Below are 23864 nucleotides of genomic sequence, written 5' to 3'. Positions count from 1 at the left end.
TTATTTATACATGTTTATATATGTTTTTAGGTATATGTCATTTGGTTGCAGTGTAACACAACACTAACGTGCAGATGACAAGCCAGTATCAGAATCTCAGGTTCCCATGACAATCCAGATCACATTGGCAAAATGAGCCAGGTCAGGTGAATAGGTGGAGCTTAGCAATGATTCCTTGTACTTGGAACTGTGTGATGGTTGCATCCAGTTTGCGAAATGCACATATCTGCATAGTAGCTGTCAGCACACAGGAACTGGTCACAATTGTGTGCCCTGATTTGCTGACTGGATCACATGACTGGGTGGAGCCTAGTGATGACTTCCAGTCCCTGGAATGCACCCCTTCCCTACAGTGATGTACAGGGAATAAAATGTCCATATGAGCTGCACATCTCTTCAAACCCCATGTAAGAAAGTGTAACAGCCTCAACCATGGCTCCAACATGTTTCACTCTGCCCCTAGAGCTTCATCTGGGGCAGAGTGAAACACATTGTTGCATGCGCAATCATGCAACACTATATGCACATGAAAAGACAACATTTTGAAAAAATAGAAATAGAATTTTAGTTTTATTCATCATGATTTTTTTTTCAAATAACAAACATGTTATACGTACCTCCTCTGTGCAAGGGGTTTGCACAGAGCGGCCCGATCCTCCTCTTCTGGGGTGCCCCAGTGACACGCCTGGCTACTCTTCTTGAGTGCCCCCACGGAGAGCCATTTTCCATGGGGGCACCCGTGCGGGCACGCTCCAGAGTCCTGCTGCTGTGTCCATTGACACAGACAATGGGACTTGGCCCCGCCCCCTGACTCCCGTGTCACTGGATTTGATTAACAGCAGTGGGAGCCAATGGCTCCTGCTGCTATCAATCAATTCAGTGAGGACCTGAGACAGTGGCTGGAGCTGCTGTGCTTGTTACCATTGCTGGAATGAATGGGTTCAGGTAAGTAGAAGAGGGGCTCTGGGGGGGCTGCTATACTACAAAAGGTTTTTCTCCCTAATGCATAGAATGTATTAAAGTGGTTGTAAACCCGTACACACCACTTTTCCCTACAGGTAAGCCTATAATAAGGCATACCTGTAAGTACTGGAAATATCTCCTAAACCTGCACGATATTTACCATATATGCCTGCGCCATCATCGGTGCATGCGCACTGAAGAAAGGGCACAGTCGCGCTGTTCCTAAAGGGCCCGTGCCATGACCGTCAGCTCCCATGCGCAAGCTCGGGATTGACATCATGTGACTCTGGCCAGTCACAGAGCTGCAAGGAAGAGGGGTGAAGATAGATGTGGCCACCAGCGGGGACCTCGGAGACATCGTGGTCTTTGTTTGCAGGTAAGTGTAACATAATGGACTAGTGTGCAATGCGTTTTGCTTTTACTTTTCAGGGAAAAAAGAGGAAGTAAAACCCATCAGGGTTTACTTCCTCTTTAAGATAAAAAACCTTGAGGGTTTACAACCACTTTAATTGCTCCCTCATGCCAAGGAAAGCTGGTAAGGGGAGTTTATGTAGATTCAAATTGCCTTTGCATCTATAAATGTTGGAGGCATATTATATGGCATGTGCCCCAGAGAAAGGGGTTCTGTAAAAAGTGCATTGTTTACATTAAAGTATTAGATAAAAATTAGGATTGCACCGAAAATATGAATTTCTGATATGCTGCTTACCCACTAAGTTGCCTTTAAACTCCTTAAAGGAGGCAAGGGTGTTATTGTATGCATCCCAAGATATATCAGGTGCCATTTCTTCCATCTGTGCCTCCCAACCACGGAGCAGTTCTACAATAATGCCAAATGCACTGTACTCTATAGTGACAAACTGATGAGGTAATAAAAAAACTATTAAAACAAGTGTGTGAAAATATATTTAGTTAACATTATAACAACTGAAACTATCTCATATCATTACATGGTTTTATATTTTTTCTAAATTTGTAACAAGAACAATATTTACTTTAAAAGCCTTGTCCATTTTTTGCCATCCATTGCCATTTATGTGTCCCAATACAAATCACATACTCAATCATGTAGCACTGTGTCTTTTTTTTTTTTTTTTTTACCTTCTTGTTTAAAATCAAAACCTAAATTTAATGTGATTAGTGGTACATTTTAAATAAAATACCTTTGGGAAAGTACTATTAACACTACTAAAAACAACATACTGTAGTTGATAATATTCACTATGGCCAGCCCATACACAGTTCGATTCTCGGCTGGGTCTTTCTGAATCTCAGCAGGTTCGAAACCTTAATGAAGAGACTGAATGTACCAAGTTGATCGATCAATTATTTTGGGTACAACCAGCCTGCTGGGTTCTCTTGCGATTATCGCTAGCGGCTGCTATAGCCACTAGCATTAATCACTGTCTTCTCAGACAATTGCTTGGCAGGAGGGAGTTCCCTGTCAGCATTGTCTGTTTTGATGGGGGATTGTTGATGAGGTGAATTGTGCAAATTTATTTCCTGCAAACCATGGTTGCAGGAAATACATTTTCACCATGTATGGCCATATAGAACCTGGTGAATTGACTTAATCCGAGAGTTGACAAGCAACAGCCAGTTATATGGTAGCTCTCTGATTTTCATTCTGTTGTTATTATATTAAGTGTCTTCTTTATCTATCCTATCTAGCTAGCCATAAAGGGCTCAAATTTTAGCCAATTTCTTCTTAATCGATTAAAATAAAAGCCATGGGTGGCACTTCATCAGCATGCAAAGAAAAACGTATTTCTTGCTAAGGCAGGCCATAGATGGTGCAAATTTCACTGTTGAAAATTTCGGGCTGCAACCATTTCGGGTTGCAGGAAACAAATTCACACCATTCTCCCATCAATACAGAGTGCTGACAGGGTAATCCCTCCTGCCGAGCAATTGTCTGCTCTCACGCAGGGGCAGGTGGGGGAAGCTGTGCCCACCAGGAAAAGACAATGATTATTGCTAGCAGCTACAGCAACTGCCAGTGATAATTGGAAGTGATCGATCAATTTGGTACATTCAGCCTGCCCACACACCAGGGGAGGGCTGGCAGCCTTAGGCCTGGGGGGCAAGTCCAATCAAGTGGCCTATTGAACCACTGAATCAGCTCACCACCCATCTACACCACATTTCCCGTACAGAGAGAGAGGGAGACTGCTCCACATTGCCCCAAAGAGAGAGAGACTGCTTGGCACTGCCTGCACAAAGAGAGAGACTGCTTCACACTGCCTCCACAGAGAGAGACCGCTTCACACTGCCTGCACAGAGAGAGACCCCGCTTCACACTGCCTCCACAGAGAGAGACCGCTTCACACTGCCTGCACAGAGAGAGACCCCGCTTCACACTGCCTCCACAGAGAGAGACCGCTTCACACTGCCTCCACAGAGAGAGACCGCTTCACACTGCCTGCACAGAGAGAGACCGCTTCACACTGCCTGCACAGAGAGAGACCCCGCTTCACACTGCCTCCACAGAGAGAGACCGCTTCACACTGCCTCCACAGAGAGAGACCGCTTCACACTGCCTGCACAGAGAGAGACCCCGCTTCACACTGCCTCCACAGAGAGAGACCGCTTCACACTGCCTGCACAGAGAGAGACCCCGCTTCACACTGCCTCCACAGAGAGAGACCGCTTCACACTGCCTCCACAGAGAGAGACCGCTTCACACTGCCTGCACAGAGAGAGACCGCTTCACACTGCCTGCACAGAGAGAGACCCCGCTTCACACTGCCTCCACAGAGAGAGACCGCTTCACACTGCCTCCACAGAGAGAGACCGCTTCACACTGCCTGCACAGAGAGAGACCCCGCTTCACACTGCCTCCACAGAGAGAGACCGCTTCACACTGCCTGCACAGAGAGAGACCCCGCTTCACACTGCCTCCACAGAGAGAGACCCCACTTCACACTGCTTGCAAAGACCCCGCTTCACACTGCCTGCACAGAGAGAGCAGTCACTTTCTGTGCAGGCACTGTGAAGCAGTCAGTCTCTGTACAGGCAGTGTGAAGTGGAGCAGTCTCTCAGAAAGAGACTGCATGATTGCCCCCAGAGAGACTGAGAAAAAGAGCTTTCCCCTTCCCCACACCCAGTACACAGACCAATGAGACTGCAGGAAGATGAAGACTAAAGACTGTGCTGTCACTGCCACCACACTAAGCACTACCTGTGGAGTCCGGAGCTTCTCTGGTGAGTGAGCACCACACCACTGGGCAAGCCAAGCAAGCAGAGTAGCTGAGAGTCACAGTGAGCGCAGCAGGCTAAACACGCAAGTCCTGCTGTCTTCCCGGCATGAACACCAGATTCGCAAGGCTGCAGGTTCCTCCTGTCTCAATTGCGGATAGTAAGAAATGCACATGCAGACGCATGCTGGAGCACCGGACAGATTAAAGGCATTGTGGGCCTCTTCCTGCAGTGGAGCAGGTTTAGGAGTGGCAGGGATATGAGGTAAGTAATGTCATATCCCAGCTCTTGCCCAGACTTGGTCACAGCCCCACAGGGCTGTAATGTTAGGGAAGCCCAGAACTTGAATTACCAAGCTTCCATAAGAGCCGTGTGTCGGTGTGTGCTCTGAGGTGAAAGTTTCCAAGCCATCAGAATACAGTGATCACTGCTGGCAGCTATAGCAGCCAGCACTGATTGCTAAAAAACATAAAGACACGCTGGTTGTACTGTCAGTTGATGGAGTCAAATTCTGTACAACCAGTCTGCACAGAGATAGATTGAAATGTCTGCTGAACCGGCAGAATTTCAATCTGTCTATTGTGGCCTAAGTCCACCAGTCTCTGGGTTTAATAATATCCTCAAATCTTCTGAAAGGGGGGCTCCACTTAGGTGTAGAAATTCACTTTGAAGTCCACCTTATTTCCAGAACTCTCGTTAGGGTCCTTTAACACTGAAGGCGCTGTACAGGTGTTTTAGTGCTAAAAAATACCACCTGTAAAGCACTTCTTATGCCACCCCAGGTTTCCCACTGGGGCGGTGCGCTTGAAGGACATTCTGAAAAGTCCAGCAAGCAGCATTATTGGGGCAGTTTGGGAGAGGTGCCCAGCCCATTAAAATGAATGCAACACAGCCGTTTTTTAACACTTTCTTTGGCCACTAGTGGGGGTTAAAAGTGCCCCGCTAGCGCCACTAAAACAATGATAAAGCGCTACTAAAACAGGCAGCGCTGTACCACTACCGCCCACATCGCCCCAGTGTGAAAGTACCCTTTGGTATTAGATGTGCCAACAAAAAGGTGAGACCACATCTAATACCTACAGAGAGTAATGGAAATAAGGTGGAGTTCAAAGTGAACTGTGTCATTACCTGCAGGGATTGGCATTTAGAAAGGTTAAAGCAGGCAGGGATGAAATGTGATATCAACTATTCACTGCCTGTCAAATGCCTATGAAAAGTGACCTGAGCATGGATCACTTTTCAGAGGAGTGGCAGTGGCTGCTGCAAGTGAATACAAGCATTTAGGCTCACACTGGTGTGCTGCGGTTTGGCTGCAGTGCGGGTGTACTGGCGGGTGTCACACCCCCTCAGACTTCTTTTAGGTTACTCATTGTTGCTGCATGTTCTGAAAGTGCACCAAACATGCAGCATGCAGGACGTTTTGTGCACTTTCAGAACATGCAGTAAAAATGTGCATCCATGTCCCAGGGGCAACATGCATGATGACTGCCAGTACACCAGCACTGCAGCCAAACTGCAGCATGTCAGTGAGAGCCCACATCATACCACCTTGCCCTCCTAGGGCACAGGCTGCTAGAAAAAAACTCTTTGGCTGCAGAGAGGAGGAGAGAGGAGGAGCTCACTTATTTGGATGGTCCCAGCCTCCCAGGAGCCTCACTGGATTCCTGCCAGATTGAGCAGAGAGCAGGTCCAGCCTCTGCCAGCCAATGGTGTGGAGTAGGGAGGGGCTGGGCGGGGCTGTGCTGTGTAACACAGACTGTCAGCCCTGACATGAAGACATCGCTGGCTCACAGTACTGGACTCGGCCAGCTCAAGAACTGTGCATGTTGCGGTTTTGAGCTGAGGACACAGCAGCCTTTGCCACCGCATATCAGAGCAGCCCAGGGGGCAATTGCATCCCTGCCCCCTGGCCCAGCCCTCCCCTGCCACACACGGTTCAAATCCGGGAACCTGGTCGAAACGAGAACTGTCTATGGCCGGCCTTACTTTGCTTACTGCTCATATTTATAGAGTAGTTCAGCTCAGTAATCCCTTTCAGCCTACAGTAGGAACATGGAATTTAACAGCCACAGGACAAGTACCAGACTCAGATTTTTTTTGCATACGAGTACAGGATCTCATATTAATGATTCATTTGTGGGAAGAGCAAATAGCATTTGAAAAAATAAATCGTAAATAAATACATTTTATTTGTTCATTTTTGGCCTGTTAAATAAAACATTGAAGGATTTTGTTGTATCTGTTTGATCTGTGACTCACAATGTAAAGGCAAAACAGCGACAGAATAGTAGTACCAATCATTCTGCCTGGAAACTTAAAACATGGATCCCATGTGTATATTTTCTTTTCAAACCAGGTTTTCTTCACCCTGCAATAAGCAAGCATATTGTATTAGGAGCATGTAAATAAAACAAAAGAGAAAAAAATACTCTAATACATTTTACACCCTGAGATTTATTAATCTTTAAACTAATTACTGTAATGTGTATCAAAGTACAAACTTTTTAGAGTAGGAGAGGATTAAAACTCCCGTACGTTTTTTTTCCCAGTCTAAATCCCTTTGGAGAGATTTCCCTTTATTTCCTCTCCTGAAGGCACAATGAGAAGGAAGGAACTCTCTCTCCTGTCAAACTGTCACTGTAATGCCGTGTACACATGATCGAATTGTCCGGCAAAAAATCCGGCAAACAATCCGCCGGACTTTATAATGAACGGACTTGGCCACACACGGACACTCCGAAAGTCCTGGCGATTTCTAACGTGATGACATACAGCACGTGCGATGGGACTAGAAAAAGGAAGTTCAATAGCCAGTAGCCAATAGCTTCCTTCTCGTACTTGCTTCAGAGCATGCGTCATTCTTAGTCCGCCGGACTAGCACACTAACGAACGGATTGTCCGCTGAAAGCCAAGTCCGGCGGACAAATTTTGAGTCAAAACTACTTTCTAAGTCCACCGGACTTTTACGATGAAAAAGTCAGCTGGAGCCCACACACGATCGAATTGTCCGCTGTACTGTGGTCCGCCGGACAATTCGATTGTGTGTACACAGCATTAGTGTCCCCACTGGAAGATTTTTTCCCCTATTTGCGTTCCATAGACAACCAACAATTTTGAATTTTTCCTCGCTTTTAGTCCCAGTGGTGACAAGGACACACAACCTGAATCTCCCCTGCAGGAACATAGACAACAATAAAGACCTTACAGAGATTGTAACCCTTCCCTACTCTATACAAAAACTAAACAAAATGCCTTTAGATACACTTTAAGGATTAAAATGTATATTTTGCTTCAGGTGGTTGACAGAGGGTTAATAATCAGCTGGATTTTGATACTCTTCTTGACTGCATTGGAAACCTTTGAAGAAACAGAACAGACCTTTTGAAGAAACACAAAGGAATCCCACTTTTCCTGTTCCATTCTTAGTAATGAAAAACGAATGTAGAATGCAATGCAGCAGTGAGAGTCGTTAAGTATGTAAGAGTTGAATGGGAACTAACTTAGTTTGCAGTATGAAAATAGGTTGTAGGGTGGGAAACTGGAACACGTTCTGGGATGAAGTTCCCCATCCTCGCAATAGATGTCAGCTAACATGAAAGATTGCAGAGCATAGGAAAAGCAATCTACAAGTTTCAAGGAAAGAGGGGCACCCAACATAGAGGTTGAAATGTGCCTAACTAGTGAATATCAGTGATCTTGAGATGTTAGATCTAGGTGCAAAAGTCTGTAGAGAAGTTACATAACTGGACATGTATGGTGAGAGAGGCAGGCAAGTGCTGGGGTACTTACAGACTGCATGTAGAAAGGGAAACAAAAACATATTAGCACTGAGAACAGGGGTAATGCCACCTTTTCCAGTACTAAGCTTGTGAATGGAGTCGATCAGTATCAAAGCCAAGTGTTTGAGTACATGGAAGCCGGGTGGTTTCTGATAACGTATAGCTGGCACTCCACAACCCAAGGAGGAAAGGGGCGCTATAAGGAATTAAAGAAGGCTCTAGGTAGTGGAGGGTCAGTGGAAAATCCCAATGAATCAGTGTGGAGAAACTCGAGCAAGGGCTGTCTCACCAGCATAACCTGGTAAAATTCTCATGGAGGGGAAACTGAAGCATGCCAATGGAAGCATGTTCCTGAACATGGGACTAGACATTAATTGAACTGTCATACTGAAGGATAATGCCAGGATTAGACCCTGGGCCATGTAAGGCTGGGGGAGGAGCCAAAGAAGGATGCAGGATCAATCAAAAGGGAGAAGTGTGAGCATCAGCATTTGGGCATACGGTTTATAGAGTTAGGCCGCGTACACACGGGCGGATTGTCTGCCCAACTTAGTCCGCTGAACCGTGTTTCAGCGGACAATCCGCTCGTGTGTGGGCTTCAGCGGACTTTTTCAGCGGACAGTCTGACGGACTTAGTCTTTCGGAATTTCCGTAATTTTGTCCGTCCAAACTTGGTTTTGTCCGTCCAAACTTGGTTTCAGCGGACAGTCCGCTCGTGTGTAGGCAAGTTGGACGGACTAAGTATGGCACATGCTCAGAAAGGATTTACACGGCCGAAGGTTGCATTGCAGTGTATTGGACGTCGTTTTTCGAGTCCCGTCGTACGTGCTGTACACGTCATCGCGCAAGTTTTCAGCGGACTGTCTGTTCATCGTGTGTGGTCAAGTCCGTTCATTCAAAAGTTGAACAGACTGTCTGTCGGATTGTCTGACGAACTTAGTTGGGCAGACAATCCGCCCGTGTGTACGCGGCCTTAGATTCAGGGTCATTGTAATAAAATGTCTCCAAGGAACCCTGGGAAAAAATTGTTCAAAGTGTAAGTAAGGGTCTAATAAAGTAGCAGCCCACAATGTGGCGATTGTTTCAGCAATGCAAGAACTACTCTACATCGATGTGTGGATGGAAAGGGAGTATAGCACATCACTCAGTGTTTTCTATTATGCCGCGTACACACGATCGGAAATTCGGCCAGCAAAAGACCGGTGAGAGCTTTTGGTCAGAAAATGCGATCGTGTGTATGCTCCATCGGACTTTTGCTGGCTGAATTTTGGCCAGAAAAAGATTGAGAGTATGTTCTCAATATTTCGGTCGGAAAAAGTACCTATCCAAAAATGCATTCGTGTGTATGCAATTCCGACACGCAAAAACTCACGCATGCTCAGATTCAACTACAAGACAGAAGCTATTGGCTACTGCCAATGGAACTTCCTTTTTCTAGTCCTGTTGTACGTGTTGTACGTCACCATGTTCTTGACGGTCGGAATTTGTTTTTATGCAAGACAGCTTGAGCAAAATCCCATCGGAATTCCGTTGGGAAAACCATCAGAGCTTTTCACGACCAAAATTCTGATCGTGTGTAAACGGCATTAGAGGTATAAATATCTCTCATGAAAAATATAGTGGCAGGTAGAGCTTTCAGCAGCCTACTGCAGCAATTAAGAGAGATTTTTTAGGGCATGATGGAACATGCATCCCTAAACAAGCAAGGGTCTCTGTGTAGGATTTAGTAATTCCTTGTAATATTTCCTGAATGGAAAGGACATAGGCAAAAACTGTTTGCTTATTGGGACTTTTAAGGTGGTAATTCAACCACACAGAACAGCATTCTCTAAAATGCCAAACAGTGTATTCATATATTTTTTAAGTTCTTTCTAGAACATGATAAAGTAGATATAAACTATATTGCCAAAAGTATTGGGGTGCCTGCCTTTAGATACACATGAACTTTAATGGCACCCCAGGCTTACTCTGTAGGATTTAATAGTTGGTCCGCCCTTTGCAGCTATAACAGCTTCAACTCTTCTGGGAATGCTGTCCACAAGGTTTAGGAGTGTGTCTATGGGAATGTTAGACTATTCTTCCAGAAGCGCATTTGTGAGGTCAGGCACTGCTGTTGGACAAGAAGGCCTGGCTCAAACTCTCCAATCAATTCATCCCAAAGGTATTCTATCAGGTTGAGGTGCAGGCCAGTCAAATTCCTCCAATCCAAACTCTCTCATCCATGCCTTTATGGACCTGGCTTGGTGCACAGTCATGTTGGAATAGGAATGGGGCCCTCCCCAAACTGTTCCCACAAAGTTGGGAGCATAAAATTGTCCAAAATGTTTTGGTATGCCGGCACCTTAAGAGTTCCCTTCACTGGAACTAAGGGGCCAAGCCTAATCTCTGAAAAACAATTCCACATCATAATCCCCCCTCCACCAAATGATTTGGACCAGTGCACAAAGCAAGGCCCATAAAGACATTAAAGCGAGTTTGAGGTGGAGGAACCACCTCAATAAAAAACAGCATTTTAGCTTGTACATGATTGGATGATAAAATCAGCAGAGCTTCCACTAATTTCAGATCTACCCCTTAGATATAGATCGAGTGCACTTCCAAGTGTACTTACAGTGCAAAGTGGATTTGCCTTTCGTAAATAACCCCAATGGATTGATGTTTACTGTGTATTGTCCACAAAGGTTTATCTATTTTAAAATAGAAAAATAGATGTTGGAAAAAATTGTTCACCTCTTAAAATATGCCAAAAAATACTAACATCTCCAGACTGAGGTGGAGGAACTTGACTGGCCTGCACAGAGTCCTGACCTCAACCTGATAGAACACCTTTGGGATGAATCAAAGCGGTGACTGCGAGCCAGGCCTTCTCGTCCACATCAGTGCCTGACCTCACAAATGTGCTTCTGGCAGAATGGTCAAACATTCTCATAGACACAATCCTAAACCTTGTAGACAGCCTTCGCAGTATAGTTGAAGCTGGTATAGCTGCAAAGGGTGGGCCAACCCAATATTAAACCCTATGGACTACGAATGTGATGCCATTAAAGTTCATGTGTGTGTAAAGGCAGGTGTCCCAATACATTTGAAAATATAGCGTACACACATGCTTAGCCTCCACAAGGCTATTTTGGTACTTCATGTAATTACAAAGCCACTGACATCATCATTTACTACGCATTTGCCTACAAATAGCTAAGGTCAAAGTGGAATTCCGCTCCACCCCCAGCAAAAAATTAAAACATTTAATATTAGGACAATTACCTGTCCTGGAATCCAGCGATGTTGTTGGCACCCCAGCTGGGGTTTCCATCTGTTCTCGAGTGCTTCCGCCAGCATTCGTGGTAAGGGAAACTGCCAATGAAGCCTTTTCGGCTTCACAGCCTGTTCCCTACTGTGCATGTGCACTGCACTTTCTGAATGGCCAGACGACGGGGGGGAGGAGGAGGCGGCTGAAATTCTGAGTGATCTCGCCATGGCAAGATCTCTCGGAAGTGGGGATGGGAACCTTTCAAAATCAGGTACCCGTTCCCCCCGATAATGCTTGGGGGAGGGGGGTTGGGGTGGTAAACAGATTGTACATATAAAGTAGAGAAGGCCCATTTAATAGGGAGGTGGATAGTGGGACAGGAACCCTGTTCTTCCAGGAGCTGCCTCAATGTATTCATCAAGGGAATTCCCAAAGAGAAGCTTGTCTTCTAAGGATATCAGCCAACCAAGTTTTAGGCCATACAATTCTGTGCATGTGCACAGAAAGTAAAATGATTATGAGGATTTGAGGAATCACACTTCCTGTGGTGTCTACATCGAATAATATAGTGGAGGGCAAGACTTTCTTTGTAGAAAGAATAAACTTGTATCAGGAGTAAGTCCCTTATTGAGTTTTTCCATCCAGTTTGCCATAGTCTGGGCAACTGACAAAGTGGCAACAACCAGCTGCATTGTAGGACCTGCCAGGAGGACAAATACATCTCCAAATTCTTATCCCCTAAATCTGATGCAATCCAATTCATAGATTCGCATGTCATCTGAAAATATTTTGTTTTCTATGAAGGCCGTTCGCATCAATGTGGTGCATTTTGATCCGGTTAAAAAAAGTGTCTTGAGTGAGTTTAGTGTGGGTACGGTGCACATTTAATCTCTAGCTATGCCCAATCCCCTTAAAAATCATATTTTGCATCTGTCAAATTACAAATTACACTGTAAAATCGCATCAATTGGCACCACATCAGTGTAAAACAAGCCTAAAGAAAGGAATGCTCAATAGATACAGTAAATTGATTATTTACATGGGCGTCCGCAGAACTTTTTTCAGGGGGGGGATCATTTTAGGGTCACCCATGCACCACCCCTTTTCGACAATGTCATTATCACATTATCATGGTCAGAGACTGAAGACATAGTACAGTCCCTAGGATAAGTAATGGATAATGGCCAACAGGCCCTCCTACCAGACCCAGCGAAACGACAGCAGTGATTCCTCCAACAGGACGATCGCTCACTCTGGGTTCCCCGGGGACAACTCTGGTCAGTAGTGTAGCATACCTGTACCCTGGTAGTGGCTCAGTGTTCCTCTCTCCAGTGCTGCTGGGCAGCGTCGCTCTCTGGTGGCGCTGGGCAGCGTGGCACTCTCTCTGACTTCCTTCCAGCACACTCCTTATTCTTTGTCCTGTAGCACTCTCTCCCTCTCAGTCTCTCTCTTGATCGAGCTGTAGCCTCCTCCCTGTGGAAAATGGGGCCAATCTTTGGGACTACATGTCCCATGATGCTCTCCTCTCCTAGTCTCCTTTGATTGGCCCACAGTTATGGACAATAGGGAAGGAATGGAGTGGGCAGGAAGCTGGGCAGAGAACCTGGTGAGACCCGCTGTCTCTTCTCCCTGACAGGAGAAAGGGGGGTGCAAGCGAGGGGAAACCTGCAGCTCGCATTTCTCCTGTCACAGCACCGCCGAGTTCTCTGCTGGACTGAGTAGGTAAAAGAGGTCACACTACACTGATGGGGGGGGGGCTTGACAGCACCTTGATGGTGTCACCCCACTGGCAGGTGGCACCTGGGTGAGGGCTGCCCGCACCCCAATAGCGACGCAACTGTGCTGAATTTAAGATCCGATCCCTGATTCCAGGGGGGGGGGGGGGGACTTGACCCCCCTTGCCCCTACCTGCGGACGCCCATGATTATTTAGTATAAGAATGGTCAGATCCACATCGGATTTGGGTACAAGCTCAACGTTTAGAGGCAGGAAAAAAAAAACCTTCTGGTTCGCGTCTCTGATTGGAGATTACTGTCAGAAAAAAATGTAAAACTCTCCTAAACTCGGCTAAACTTTGTACAAAAAAATGCTCTATATGAGCATTTTTTTCTGCTAGGTGAATTGGAGTTTTTGTCAAGAACCTAACTTTGTTTCTCTCCCTCTGATCCCGCAGCCTGTATATTTTTTTTCATCTCACCTTCATTTTTATTTATTAACTCAGTTTTATCTTTTAGATTTAGCAGGAATTCTATGAGTTATGTTGTATTTGTGCTAATAGTTTTATTGTATTTTTAGCAAAATATAACTATAATATTTTCTTGGGGGGGGGGGGGGGTTATCAGGTAGTCTGTATGGGGTCCCGCGATCAGCAGCCCTGGGTACAGGACATCAAAACTGTCAGGAGGAATGAATAACCTCTTGAGGATCAAGAAATCAAGAATAAGGAAAGGCATTGTTATATATATATATATATATATATATATATATATATATATATATATATATATATATTAACTTCTTACACACTGCATAGTACAATAATTGTTCTGTCACTTTCCCATTAAGTCCCTCAGTGGAGTATTATGTAAAGGATAATTCAGCACCATTTATCTGGCATTTCTGCTGGCATTATGGCACTGGTACCTAATCTGTTATGATGTATGTGCAGGGTTTAGATATTTTCTGGGCCCTTTTTAGGCCACATTCCATGAGAAATGTAATCTTTCATATGAACAACATTTTCAATCTGCATAAGGAGGCATACTAAACCAGTCCAATACAATTATTTCCAGGGGGTAGACCACTGTAAGTAAATGCTGTTGATCTGACATTCCAAATTTTAAACCAAATTGATTGCATGGGACCAGCATAAGACTGATAGCAATTGTATTGGCACAGTTTAAGGCTTCTCATCTTGGAGCCAATGGTCACCCCTGTTGAGCCCATGTGTACAGGGCATAAGTAGCATGTCCTTTGTACATATTCGGTAAACCTCTCACATTTTCTGCATTTATAAATATGACATTTATATGACATTTGACATATAACACAAAAAAACTACATTAGAGCATTGTATGGTGGATAGTATTTTTCGCAACTATGTTCTTTCACTGCCATCTTGTGGTGATGTTTGGTATTACATTATTTTTGATTGCAGCTTTGAATTTCTGCAGTGTTGCAACACAGACATGATGGCCAAAGTTGCATTTAAAAAAAAAAGGATACTCCCAAACATTTCGGACTATGTTTTCAATCTTATGCAAATTTAGTTTTCACCTTAATGCCCAAATGAACTTTAATAATTTATTACCGTAATGCAGCCAGGCTGCATATACAGTGATAAACTGATGTCATTGTACTGTTTCTTAAACTTGCAAGTGCTGCATAAAGGTTAAAAGACACTGTGCTACCCTAGTCTGGAGATCTGGACCGTGACTCTCAATGCAGGAAAGAACAGGCAGGCCCAAAATATAAGAGAATTGAATTTTCTCTTTAAAACTCCTAAAAAGCCTCAAAACAACCTGAAATCACCAAATGTTGTCTTCCATATTGACCCCAATGAAGTTAGCATACAGGCAAAATTTTACAAATTCCTAACAGTAAAGATTTAAAATACAAATGTGACAGTATATGATAATGGGGGTTATTTAGGAAAGGAAAATACACTTTGCACTGCAAGTGCACTTGGAAGTAAAGTCGCTGTAGATCCGAGGGGGACATGCAAGGAAAATAAAAAACAGCATTTTATCTTGCACATGATTGGATGATAAAATCAGCAGAACTTCCACTCATTTCAGATCTACCCCTTAGATATAGATTGAGTGCACTTCCAAGTGTACTTGCAGTGCAAAGTTAACCAGCTTATCAAAACTTGATTGAACAGAGAGCAAGGAGCCGTGTAAAAAGTAATTGGTCAAACAGCACCTGCATCCAATCAGATACAGGCAGTATTTGGCTATTCTGATAGTAGACAGCAAAGGAAAAGCAAAGGAAAATCGCCACTCCAGATGAGAAACTCCAGGCACAACGAATAGTGTGAGACTCTTCACATAGGTGCAAGCCCCAGCTTGCCTGCCGTAGAAGACTGAATAAAGAAAGAAATTGGCTGCACACCAAAGTTATTCAAGTCCCTTTATTGAATGTTCCATACAAACAATGACACACACCATTGTTGCAGTAGCCAGAACAGAGGTGGACTAGTTTCGCACAGCTACACTGTGCTTCTTACTCATCACCAGTAATGAGGTTTGCCGTTTCTCAAAAAGTGCTCTGGTCATTGAGCAGCCACATCTTCCGGGGCTGACATGGTTAAACACTACTATTCTCTTAAACTGGCTTTTGAAATTTGCAAATGCAGCAATTTAGAAATGTAATGAAGGGTTTAGCACTGGGAAACACTTTTTGAAAGATAAAAAGCGCATTTTATATACAACTATATAGATCAGACTAAAATGAGGGACAAATGAGGAGAAAAAAAGGACAGAGGGACTGTGTTCCAAATTTGAACAGTCCCTCAAAATCAGGGACGGTTGGGAGCTAGGCTCTTGTTACCCCTAGCAATGATTTTTGTCTACTTACCTTGAGATTTCATAGTTCTTAGCTCACCTTCACTAGGGAACAACCTCCTGCAAAGTTCTGATAAACTGGTGCTTAGTCCTGGATGCACCTAAGTACAGTGCAGACCTGCATAACTTCCTTCAAAGGTGGCAAGCATGCTGAAGGAGTGGCCATCAGGTCTTAACCTCCCTGGTGGTATGATTAGTTCTGGTTTTAGGTGCTGCAAGCGATACAATTATTTTGCATGGAAATTTAGCGTTTTATATTGTAGTCCTGTAATTCTTAGGAATAACTCTCTTAAATCTGTTCAAACCAGAGTCTAGCAGACATCCCGGGTATGATAAAGTTTATAATATAATAAATAATAATAATAAAAATTATTCAATAATGTAATCAAATCCAAAAACACTGAAACTTGCTCATTTGCAGAATTGTCGATGTCATTAGATTTAGTGTTTGATGACGAATTTCCCCACAAATCGCTCAATTCTGCAAGTGATTATAATTTATTATCGCTGTTTTCTAGTTGGTCTAAAATCACTTTTGACATAAAGGGACACTTTTTGGTTGCTATGGACAATCTCCAAATTCCAGGCAGAAAAAACAGTATTTATAATATAAAAGTGCATGCAGGGCACTGGACAGAGCACTAGGGACAAAGGGGGTGTGTAATATTTTTATACAGTACTGTAATCCAGCGATGCGATCCCGAGTCTGGCTCGGGGTTACCACTCGTGGTACTGAAATCCCAACCCGAGCCAGGCTCGGGATCACCGGCAGGGAGGTTAAAGTGATACTGAGGTCTCTTTTTTTATTCTAAAAAATAACAAACATGTTATACCTACCTGCTCTGTGAAAGAGTTTTGCACAGAGCTGCCTTGATCCTCCTCTTCTCGGGTCCCTCTTCAGCGCTCCCTCCTGCCAAGCGCCCCCACAGCAAGCAGCTTGCTGTGGGGGCACCCAAAGCCAACCTGCAGCTCTGTGGCTCCACCCCCTCTCTCTCCTCATTGGCTCACTGACTTTAATTCACATCAGCGTGAGCCAATGGCGCCCCACTATTGTCTCAGTTAATGAGTAGGGAGAACCCCGCACGGCCGAGTCTCTCATGCAATAGAAGGCTCAGGAAAGTATTGGGGGGGGGGGGGGCTGAGGGGGGCTGCTGAACACAAAAGTGTTTTATCTTAATGCATAAAATGCATTAAAATAAAAAAAATACCTTCTGACTTTACAAGCACATTAATAAACAGTACTTTTACTTCCGTAATCAGCTCATTCCTCACATTTCTTACCCTTTATGCCTTTTGACCATCCCTTTTAAATGATAAACTTTCACAAGCAGGGCCCCCTGAGGCTTCGTGTATTGAACTGTATTGTAATTGTACTGTATACCTTTATTTTCTAAAGGGCTTCACAAACTGTTGCCACTATATAAATCCCATTTGGTAATATTACAAAACCACTGCACAGAGCAGGTAAGTATGCCCTGTTTGTTATTTTTAAACTGAATCAAACAAGACTATAGTATTACTTTAAGTGGAGGCAGGATAGGCCTCTCTGAAGAAAGAGATTGCCTAAAGGTGAGAAAAGTTGGAGAGCCATAAAGATTGGAGTGAGTAGTTCCAGACGACGGGAGGGGCCCTGGAGAAGTCCTGGAGGTGACAATGGGAGGAGGTGAAGAGGGAGCTAGAGAGCAGGATGTCTCATAAAGAGTGAAGAGGACAGTTTTGGCAATATTTTGAGATGAGGTAGGTGATGTAGCTTGAAGCAGAGTTGTGGATAACTTTGTAATTTGTTGTTAGCATTTTGAATTTTAATTGTTGGACAAGTGGAAACCAGTGGAGGGTTAGCAAAGAGGGATGGCAGATACTGACCAGTTGGCAAGATGGATAAGTCTAGCAGCAGCATTCATAATAAATTCAAAGGAGAATAAGCCATGTAAATGCAGGCCAACGAGGAGACATTAGCAATATTCGAGGCAAGAGACAAAAATTAAGTGATTAATAAGCTTTGTGGTGTCATTGGTTAAAAAGGATAGGATTTTAGAGATGTTCAGAAAATAAGGAGGCAATATTTGAACAGCAAATGGATGTGAGGCTATAGGGAAAGTCCATAATTAAACCTAGCCCCCTGACATGACAGGAAGTAACTGAAAGTTGTGCTATTTATCATGATGGAAAGGTCAGGGCAGAGGGGCAGGAGGGAAAGGGGAGTTCTGTTTTGGAAATACTGAGTTTGAGGAAGTGGTGTGACATCCATACAGTACATACAGTATGTCAGTTAGTAAATGAGTAATATGCAAGTAGACTGGCAGGGTAAACAGAGGAGCAGAGATATATTTGGTTGTCATGAACATAGAGATGGTGTTGGAAGCCGCGGAAGACTATCAGCCAACCCAAGGGGGGGGGTTTAGATAGCAAATAGATGGGGTACGAGGACAGAGCTTTGAGGGACCCCTGAAGAAAAAGAAAGAGGAGAGGAGGAGGTAAAGTTGTTGTTGACACTGGAGGTAGGTAAGAGGAGAACTAGCAAAGACCAGAGTCTCGGAAACTCAACTTAATCAAAGGCAGCAGAAAGGCCTAATGCCACGTACACACGACCGTTTTTTCCATCGGAATAAACTCTGATGTTTTTTTTGACATAGTTCCAACGGAGTTCCGCTGAAACTTTGTCACACCAAAGTCTGACTGTCTAGAACGTGGTGACGTACAACACGTACGACGGGACTAATAAAAGGAAGTTTAATAGCCAGTAGCCAATAGCTGCCGTCTCGTACCTGCTTCAGAGCATGCGTCGTTTTTGGTCCGTCGGAACAGCATATGGTTTTCCTGATAGGAATTGATTCCGTTGGAAAGATTTAAAACATGTTCTATTTCTAGGTCCGTCAGATTTTTTAGAAAAAAAAAGTCCGATGAGGCATACACACGATCGGAATATCCAATGAAATTATTCCGTCTGACTTTTTCTAATGGAAAGTCCGACCATGTGTACGCGGCATTAGAGTATGGAATAGTGTCCATTAGTTTTAGGGTATAGTAAGTCATTAGTTAGTTTTAGCAGTACAGTTTCTGTAAGTGAAGGGGATGAAGAACGGTATGGTGGTTCGACTAGATATTCTTTAAGTTTGCAGTAAACAAGAGTAAGGAAGTGGACTTCTATATATCATAGGGCTGAGGTGTTCTGTAGTTCACAGAAGTAAACTGAGCAGGGCTGATGAATGCTGTGGTAAAGGTCGCTCCTAATGCAATCACTATAATGCAAAAAGTGATTTATACAAATAGTATGTATACATTCAAAACCGTGTATAAACGTGTATTAGTGAATAGCTTCACAAATGTCTCAGAAAAATTAATTAATATATTTATGATTGCTCAAACAATTATATCATGATTAAAAAATATATAATTTAAAAAAATCTCCAAAATTCTTTCTGGATGATTCCACTCCAACACCATGTGAAAAATAAAATCCGTGTACCAAATAATATTTTTGACTTTTCACCCAAAGTGACAAGAAATTGCGCTCACCAGATGGCCCTGGACTGCAAGTGACCATAATGCCGCATACACACGGGCGGACTGTATGGCCTACTTAGTCCGTCGAAACACATTTCAGCGGACAGTCCGCTCGTGTGTGGGCTTCAGCGGACTTTTTCAGCGTGCAGTCTGGCGTACTAAGTATTTCGGATCTTTCGAAATTCTGTCCGTCATACTTTGGTTTCAGCGGACAATCCGCTCGTCAGTAGGCTAGTTCGACGGACTAAGAATGGCGCATGCTCAGAAAGGATTTACACGGTGGAAGGGTGCATTGCTGTGTATTGGACTTCCTATTTCTAGTCCCGTCGTAACGTGCTGTACACGTCATCGCGCAAGCTTTCGACGGACTGTTTGTGCATCCGTGTGTGGTCAAGTCCGTTCATTCGAAAGTATGACGGACTGTCCGTCGGATTGTATGACGGACTAAGTAGGCCATACAGTCCGCCCGTGTGTACGCGGCTTTTGACCTGAAGTACCTCCTCAAATCCTGGAAACCATTCAATGATCTTTTTCCAATCAATCGTTCACATGTATGTTGAACTTGGTCGCATGAGCCCGGGGAACAGCCAGATCAAATCTTTGTTGTTTATCCTCCGCTCCAATCTCCCCACTTCCTGATGACGCATGCTGGAACACAAAATGCATAGAAACTAGGTCTGACACGCACTCTATGTCACTTCCGCTGGGGGGTTGCCTAATACATAGCACACACCGCTGGTCAGATATTCCTGTCTGAACGGACTTCCACCGCATTAGGTGTTTCCGATATTTGATGCACTCCCCTGCTGGATATATTGTAAGTGACATGTTGTAACACTAAACAAATGATGATACACTATATTTGCCTTCCCTGGCTCTTTTTGGCGGAGCTTGATTTTCAGATATGGGAGATTGGAGCGGAGGATAAACAACAAAGAACTGATCCGTCTGTTCCCGGGCTCATTCGACCAAGTTCATCATACATGAACGATTGATTGGAAAAAGATCGTTGAATGGTTTCCAGGATTTGAGGAGGTACTTCATATCTTATGGTCAATTGCTGGCCAGGGCCATCTGGTGAGTGCCATTTGTTGTCACTTTGGGTGAAAAGTCACGAATATTATTTGGCACACGGATTTTATTTTTCACATGGTGTTGGAGTGGAATCATCCAGAAAGAATTTTGGAGCTGTTTTGAACTTTTCATGATATAATTGTTTGAGCAATCATAAATATATTAATACATTTTTTCTGAGACATTTGTGCACATGTATAAAGTGAAGGCATTCACTAATACACATTTAGACAAGGTTTGAATGTATACATATTATTTGTATAAATCACTTTTTGCATTTTAATGATTGCATTGGGAGCGCCCTTTACCACTGCATTCATTCTTCATTAGTCTTCACTAATTTCAGGTGCAGCAACCTTTTTTTTCCTTTTTGTTTTATTATTGGTGCCAGTGTTCTGTCCAAAAGTGTCCAGCCATCGAATAGTGTCCGCTCCGTACTGCGCAGGCGCAGTGCTTCCGCAGTACAGAGGAGGAGACTCAGAAAGTCTCAGAAGAAGAACGGCGCCTGCGCACCGAGTCCAGGTTGAAGCCCCATCATCCAGTGGACATACCGTTGCTCATAGTAACAGGGCCCCCGGCGGGTTCACTTCACTCGCCACGCTTCGGGCACGGCCTCGCTTCGCTCGGCTATTTTTTATTCTAACTCTGTGTCCGCTTGGATAGTGGGGCTTGAACCTGGACACAATGCGCAGGTGCCGTTTATCTTTGGAGATGTTCGGCTTCTCCTTGTCCTCCGTACTGTGCAAGCACAGTACAGGGAAGACACTATCCGATGGGGGGGACACTATTTGATACATCACCGGTTCCATTTATTCATTATTGAGCAGAGCTGATAACAGTGCTTGTGATTTCAGTGCAGCATGGGCAAAGTGCACAGGAAGTTATGAGTGCACTGGATTTTGGACAAATGCAGGAGGTATGCTTTCATATGGTATATTTAACAGATCAAAAAAGAGTGAATGGGTAAACAAGGAACAAATAAAAGAAGTGCATTGTTACGGTTTACACACACTTTAATACTGTACACACACTTTAAGATATTCACTGGCAATTTATATTTTCCACCTTTATTCTGCATACCCTTACTAAACAGTCCATGGAAGGAGAGTGAGGAAAATGAGGCGACAGGTCTGAAATTTCTGCTTTGTGAGTGATCTCTGGGCATGACTATTAAATCACTTTTACTTCTTGTACCAAAAAAAATCATAAACCAAAATTTCATTAAGTGTAAACATACTCAACAGGTTTCCTGAAGAGTCGTCTTACATGCTCAGCTTGATGGATTGGTAGAAAACATGTTTCTTCCTTGGAAAATTTAAAAAATAAAATATTAGAAAGAGAAATTTGAACAGAAACAAGCATCTCAAGTGCCTAAACAAATGTTTTTAACATGATAACGTAAAACTGGCATAATATTTAATGTAAATAGTTGACAAGTCCTGATGGGGCACACAACACAGCATTAAAGGTTTGGCAAACTTCACAGTTACTGTAATGCTTGGAAGTCATCTTCATGTCAATAGCTCATTACTAGTGATGGCCGAACGGTTCGCCCGGCGGTCGTTTCGCGGCGAATTTCCGACATTCGCGGTCCGCACGTTCGAACGCCTTTTTCCGTCGTTCGCCGCGGCGGACTTACGTGTTTAATGTATACAAGAACTTTAACCTTTGGTGACACGTTTATCATGTGATACAGGACAGCCAATTGAGACATGACAGCACATGGACACTTGTACATTCCCCCTAACCTATAAATACACCCGATCCGGTGGCCATTTTACATTCTTTCTTCTGTTAAGATAGGGACAGGTTCCTGTGTGGAGTAGGGAGAGATAAACCACTAGCTATTTGGTACACAAAAGTTCTTTTCAGGACTGGTATAGGTGTTAGGTGTTGATAGGTTTGCTGTGCTGCTGATTCTTGCAGCAGCCTGAGTGTCTTTTGTTAGTTTAGAGAAAGGGAAAGGACGGTGTATGCTACAGGGACAGCCAGATTAGTCTTTCATCATCATCATCATCATCATCATCATTAGCTGTTACTATCAAGGTCCACAAAAGAGCTGTTCCAGTAACCACTAATCGTTCTCTTTTTTTGCCAATTTGTATAGGGACAGGAAGGAAGCAGTGTTGTCAGGCAGTGAGGGTAATTTTAAAGACTTGCTGTTATTATTAGTTCCACAAAGGTTCTTTTCAGGACTGGTATCAGTGGTACAGTAATAGGCTTGTACATGTATAATATTCTTTCTTCCAAATATAGAAAGGATATTATACTTGACTGCTGCCCTTCTGCTGCAGTCTGCTAAACATTCACAACTCACTTGTTCCACAAAAGTTCTTATAAGGACTGGTAACTTGGTATAGGGTGCTACGGTACATAGGCTTGAGTGCGGTACAGTCTGCTGTTCTGTAAGGACCGCTATCGGTCCACAATAGATAGGGTTGACGTGCACCACTGCTGACCGCTGCCCTATACTGCAGCAGTCCTTCAGCGGTATAGGGACTGACGTACAGTCTGCTAATCACTAACACACAACCTGCTTGTTCCACAAAAGTTCTTATAAGGACTGGTAACTTGGTATAGGGTGCTACGGTACATAGGCTTGAGTGCGGTACAGTCTGCTGTTCTGTAAGGACCGCTATCGGTCCACAATAGATAGGGTTGACGTGCACCACTGCTGACCGCTGCCCTATACTGCAGCAGTCCTTCAGCGGTATAGGGACTGACGTACAGTCTGCTAAACACTAATACACAACCTGCTTGGTCCACAAAAGTTCTTATAAGGACTGGTAACTTGGTATAGGGTGCTACGGTACATAGGCTTGAGTGCGGTACAGTCTGCTGTTCTGTAAGGACCGCTATCGGTCCACAATAGATAGGGTTGACGTGCACCACTGCTGACCGCTGCCCTATACTGCAGCAGTCCTTCAGCGGTATAGGGACTGACGTACAGTCTGCTAAACACTAATACACAACCTGCTTGGTCCACAAAAGTTCTTATAAGGACTGGTAACTTGGTATAGGGTGCTACGGTACATAGGCTTGAGTGCGGTACAGTCTGCTGTTCTGTAAGGACCGCTATCGGTCCACAATAGATAGGGTTGACGTGCACCACTGCTGACCGCTCACCTATACTGCAGCAGTCCTTCAGCGGTATAGGGACTGACGTACAGTCTGCTAATCACTAACACACAACCTGCTTGTTCCACAAAAGTTCTTATAAGGACTGGTAACTTGGTATAGGGTGCTACGGTACATAGGCTTGAGTGCGGTACAGTCTGCTGTTCTGTAAGGACCGCTATCGGTCCACAATAGATAGGGTTGACGTGCACCACTGCTGACCGCTGCCCTATACTGCAGCAGTCCTTCAGCGGTATAGGGACTGACGTACAGTCTGCTAAACACTAACACACAACCTGCTTGGTCCACAAAAGTTCTTATAAGGACTGGTAACTTGGTATAGGGTGCTACGGTACATAGGCTTGAGTGCGGTACAGTCTGCTGTTCTGTAAGGACCGCTATCGGTCCACAATAGAT

The 23864-nt window shown here is 44.1% G+C and overlaps 1 protein-coding gene across 1 annotated transcript in view; it reads right to left on the bottom strand.

Annotated features, from left to right (window-relative positions):
- Window positions 1–23864, bottom strand: part of LOC143974163 (stimulated by retinoic acid gene 6 protein-like) — a 107374-nt gene that overhangs the window by 51526 nt on the left and 31984 nt on the right. The window contains exons 8-10 of the mRNA XM_077475284.1: window positions 21568–21635; window positions 6421–6529; window positions 1673–1823 (exon numbers count right to left, since the gene is read on the bottom strand). Of these exons, the coding sequence (XP_077331410.1) occupies window positions 1673–1823; window positions 6421–6529; window positions 21568–21635 (328 nt within the window). The remainder of the gene's footprint in view (window positions 1–1672; window positions 1824–6420; window positions 6530–21567; window positions 21636–23864) is intronic.

This window comes from Lithobates pipiens, unplaced genomic scaffold (genome assembly GCF_037356315.1).
Source record: "Lithobates pipiens isolate NorthernLeopardFrog02 unplaced genomic scaffold, aLitPip1_a1.2 Scaffold_13, whole genome shotgun sequence".
NCBI lineage: Eukaryota > Metazoa > Chordata > Amphibia > Anura > Ranidae > Lithobates > Lithobates pipiens.
Note: the sequence above shows the minus strand (reverse complement) of the source record. Positions and strands in the feature narration are given on the sequence as shown.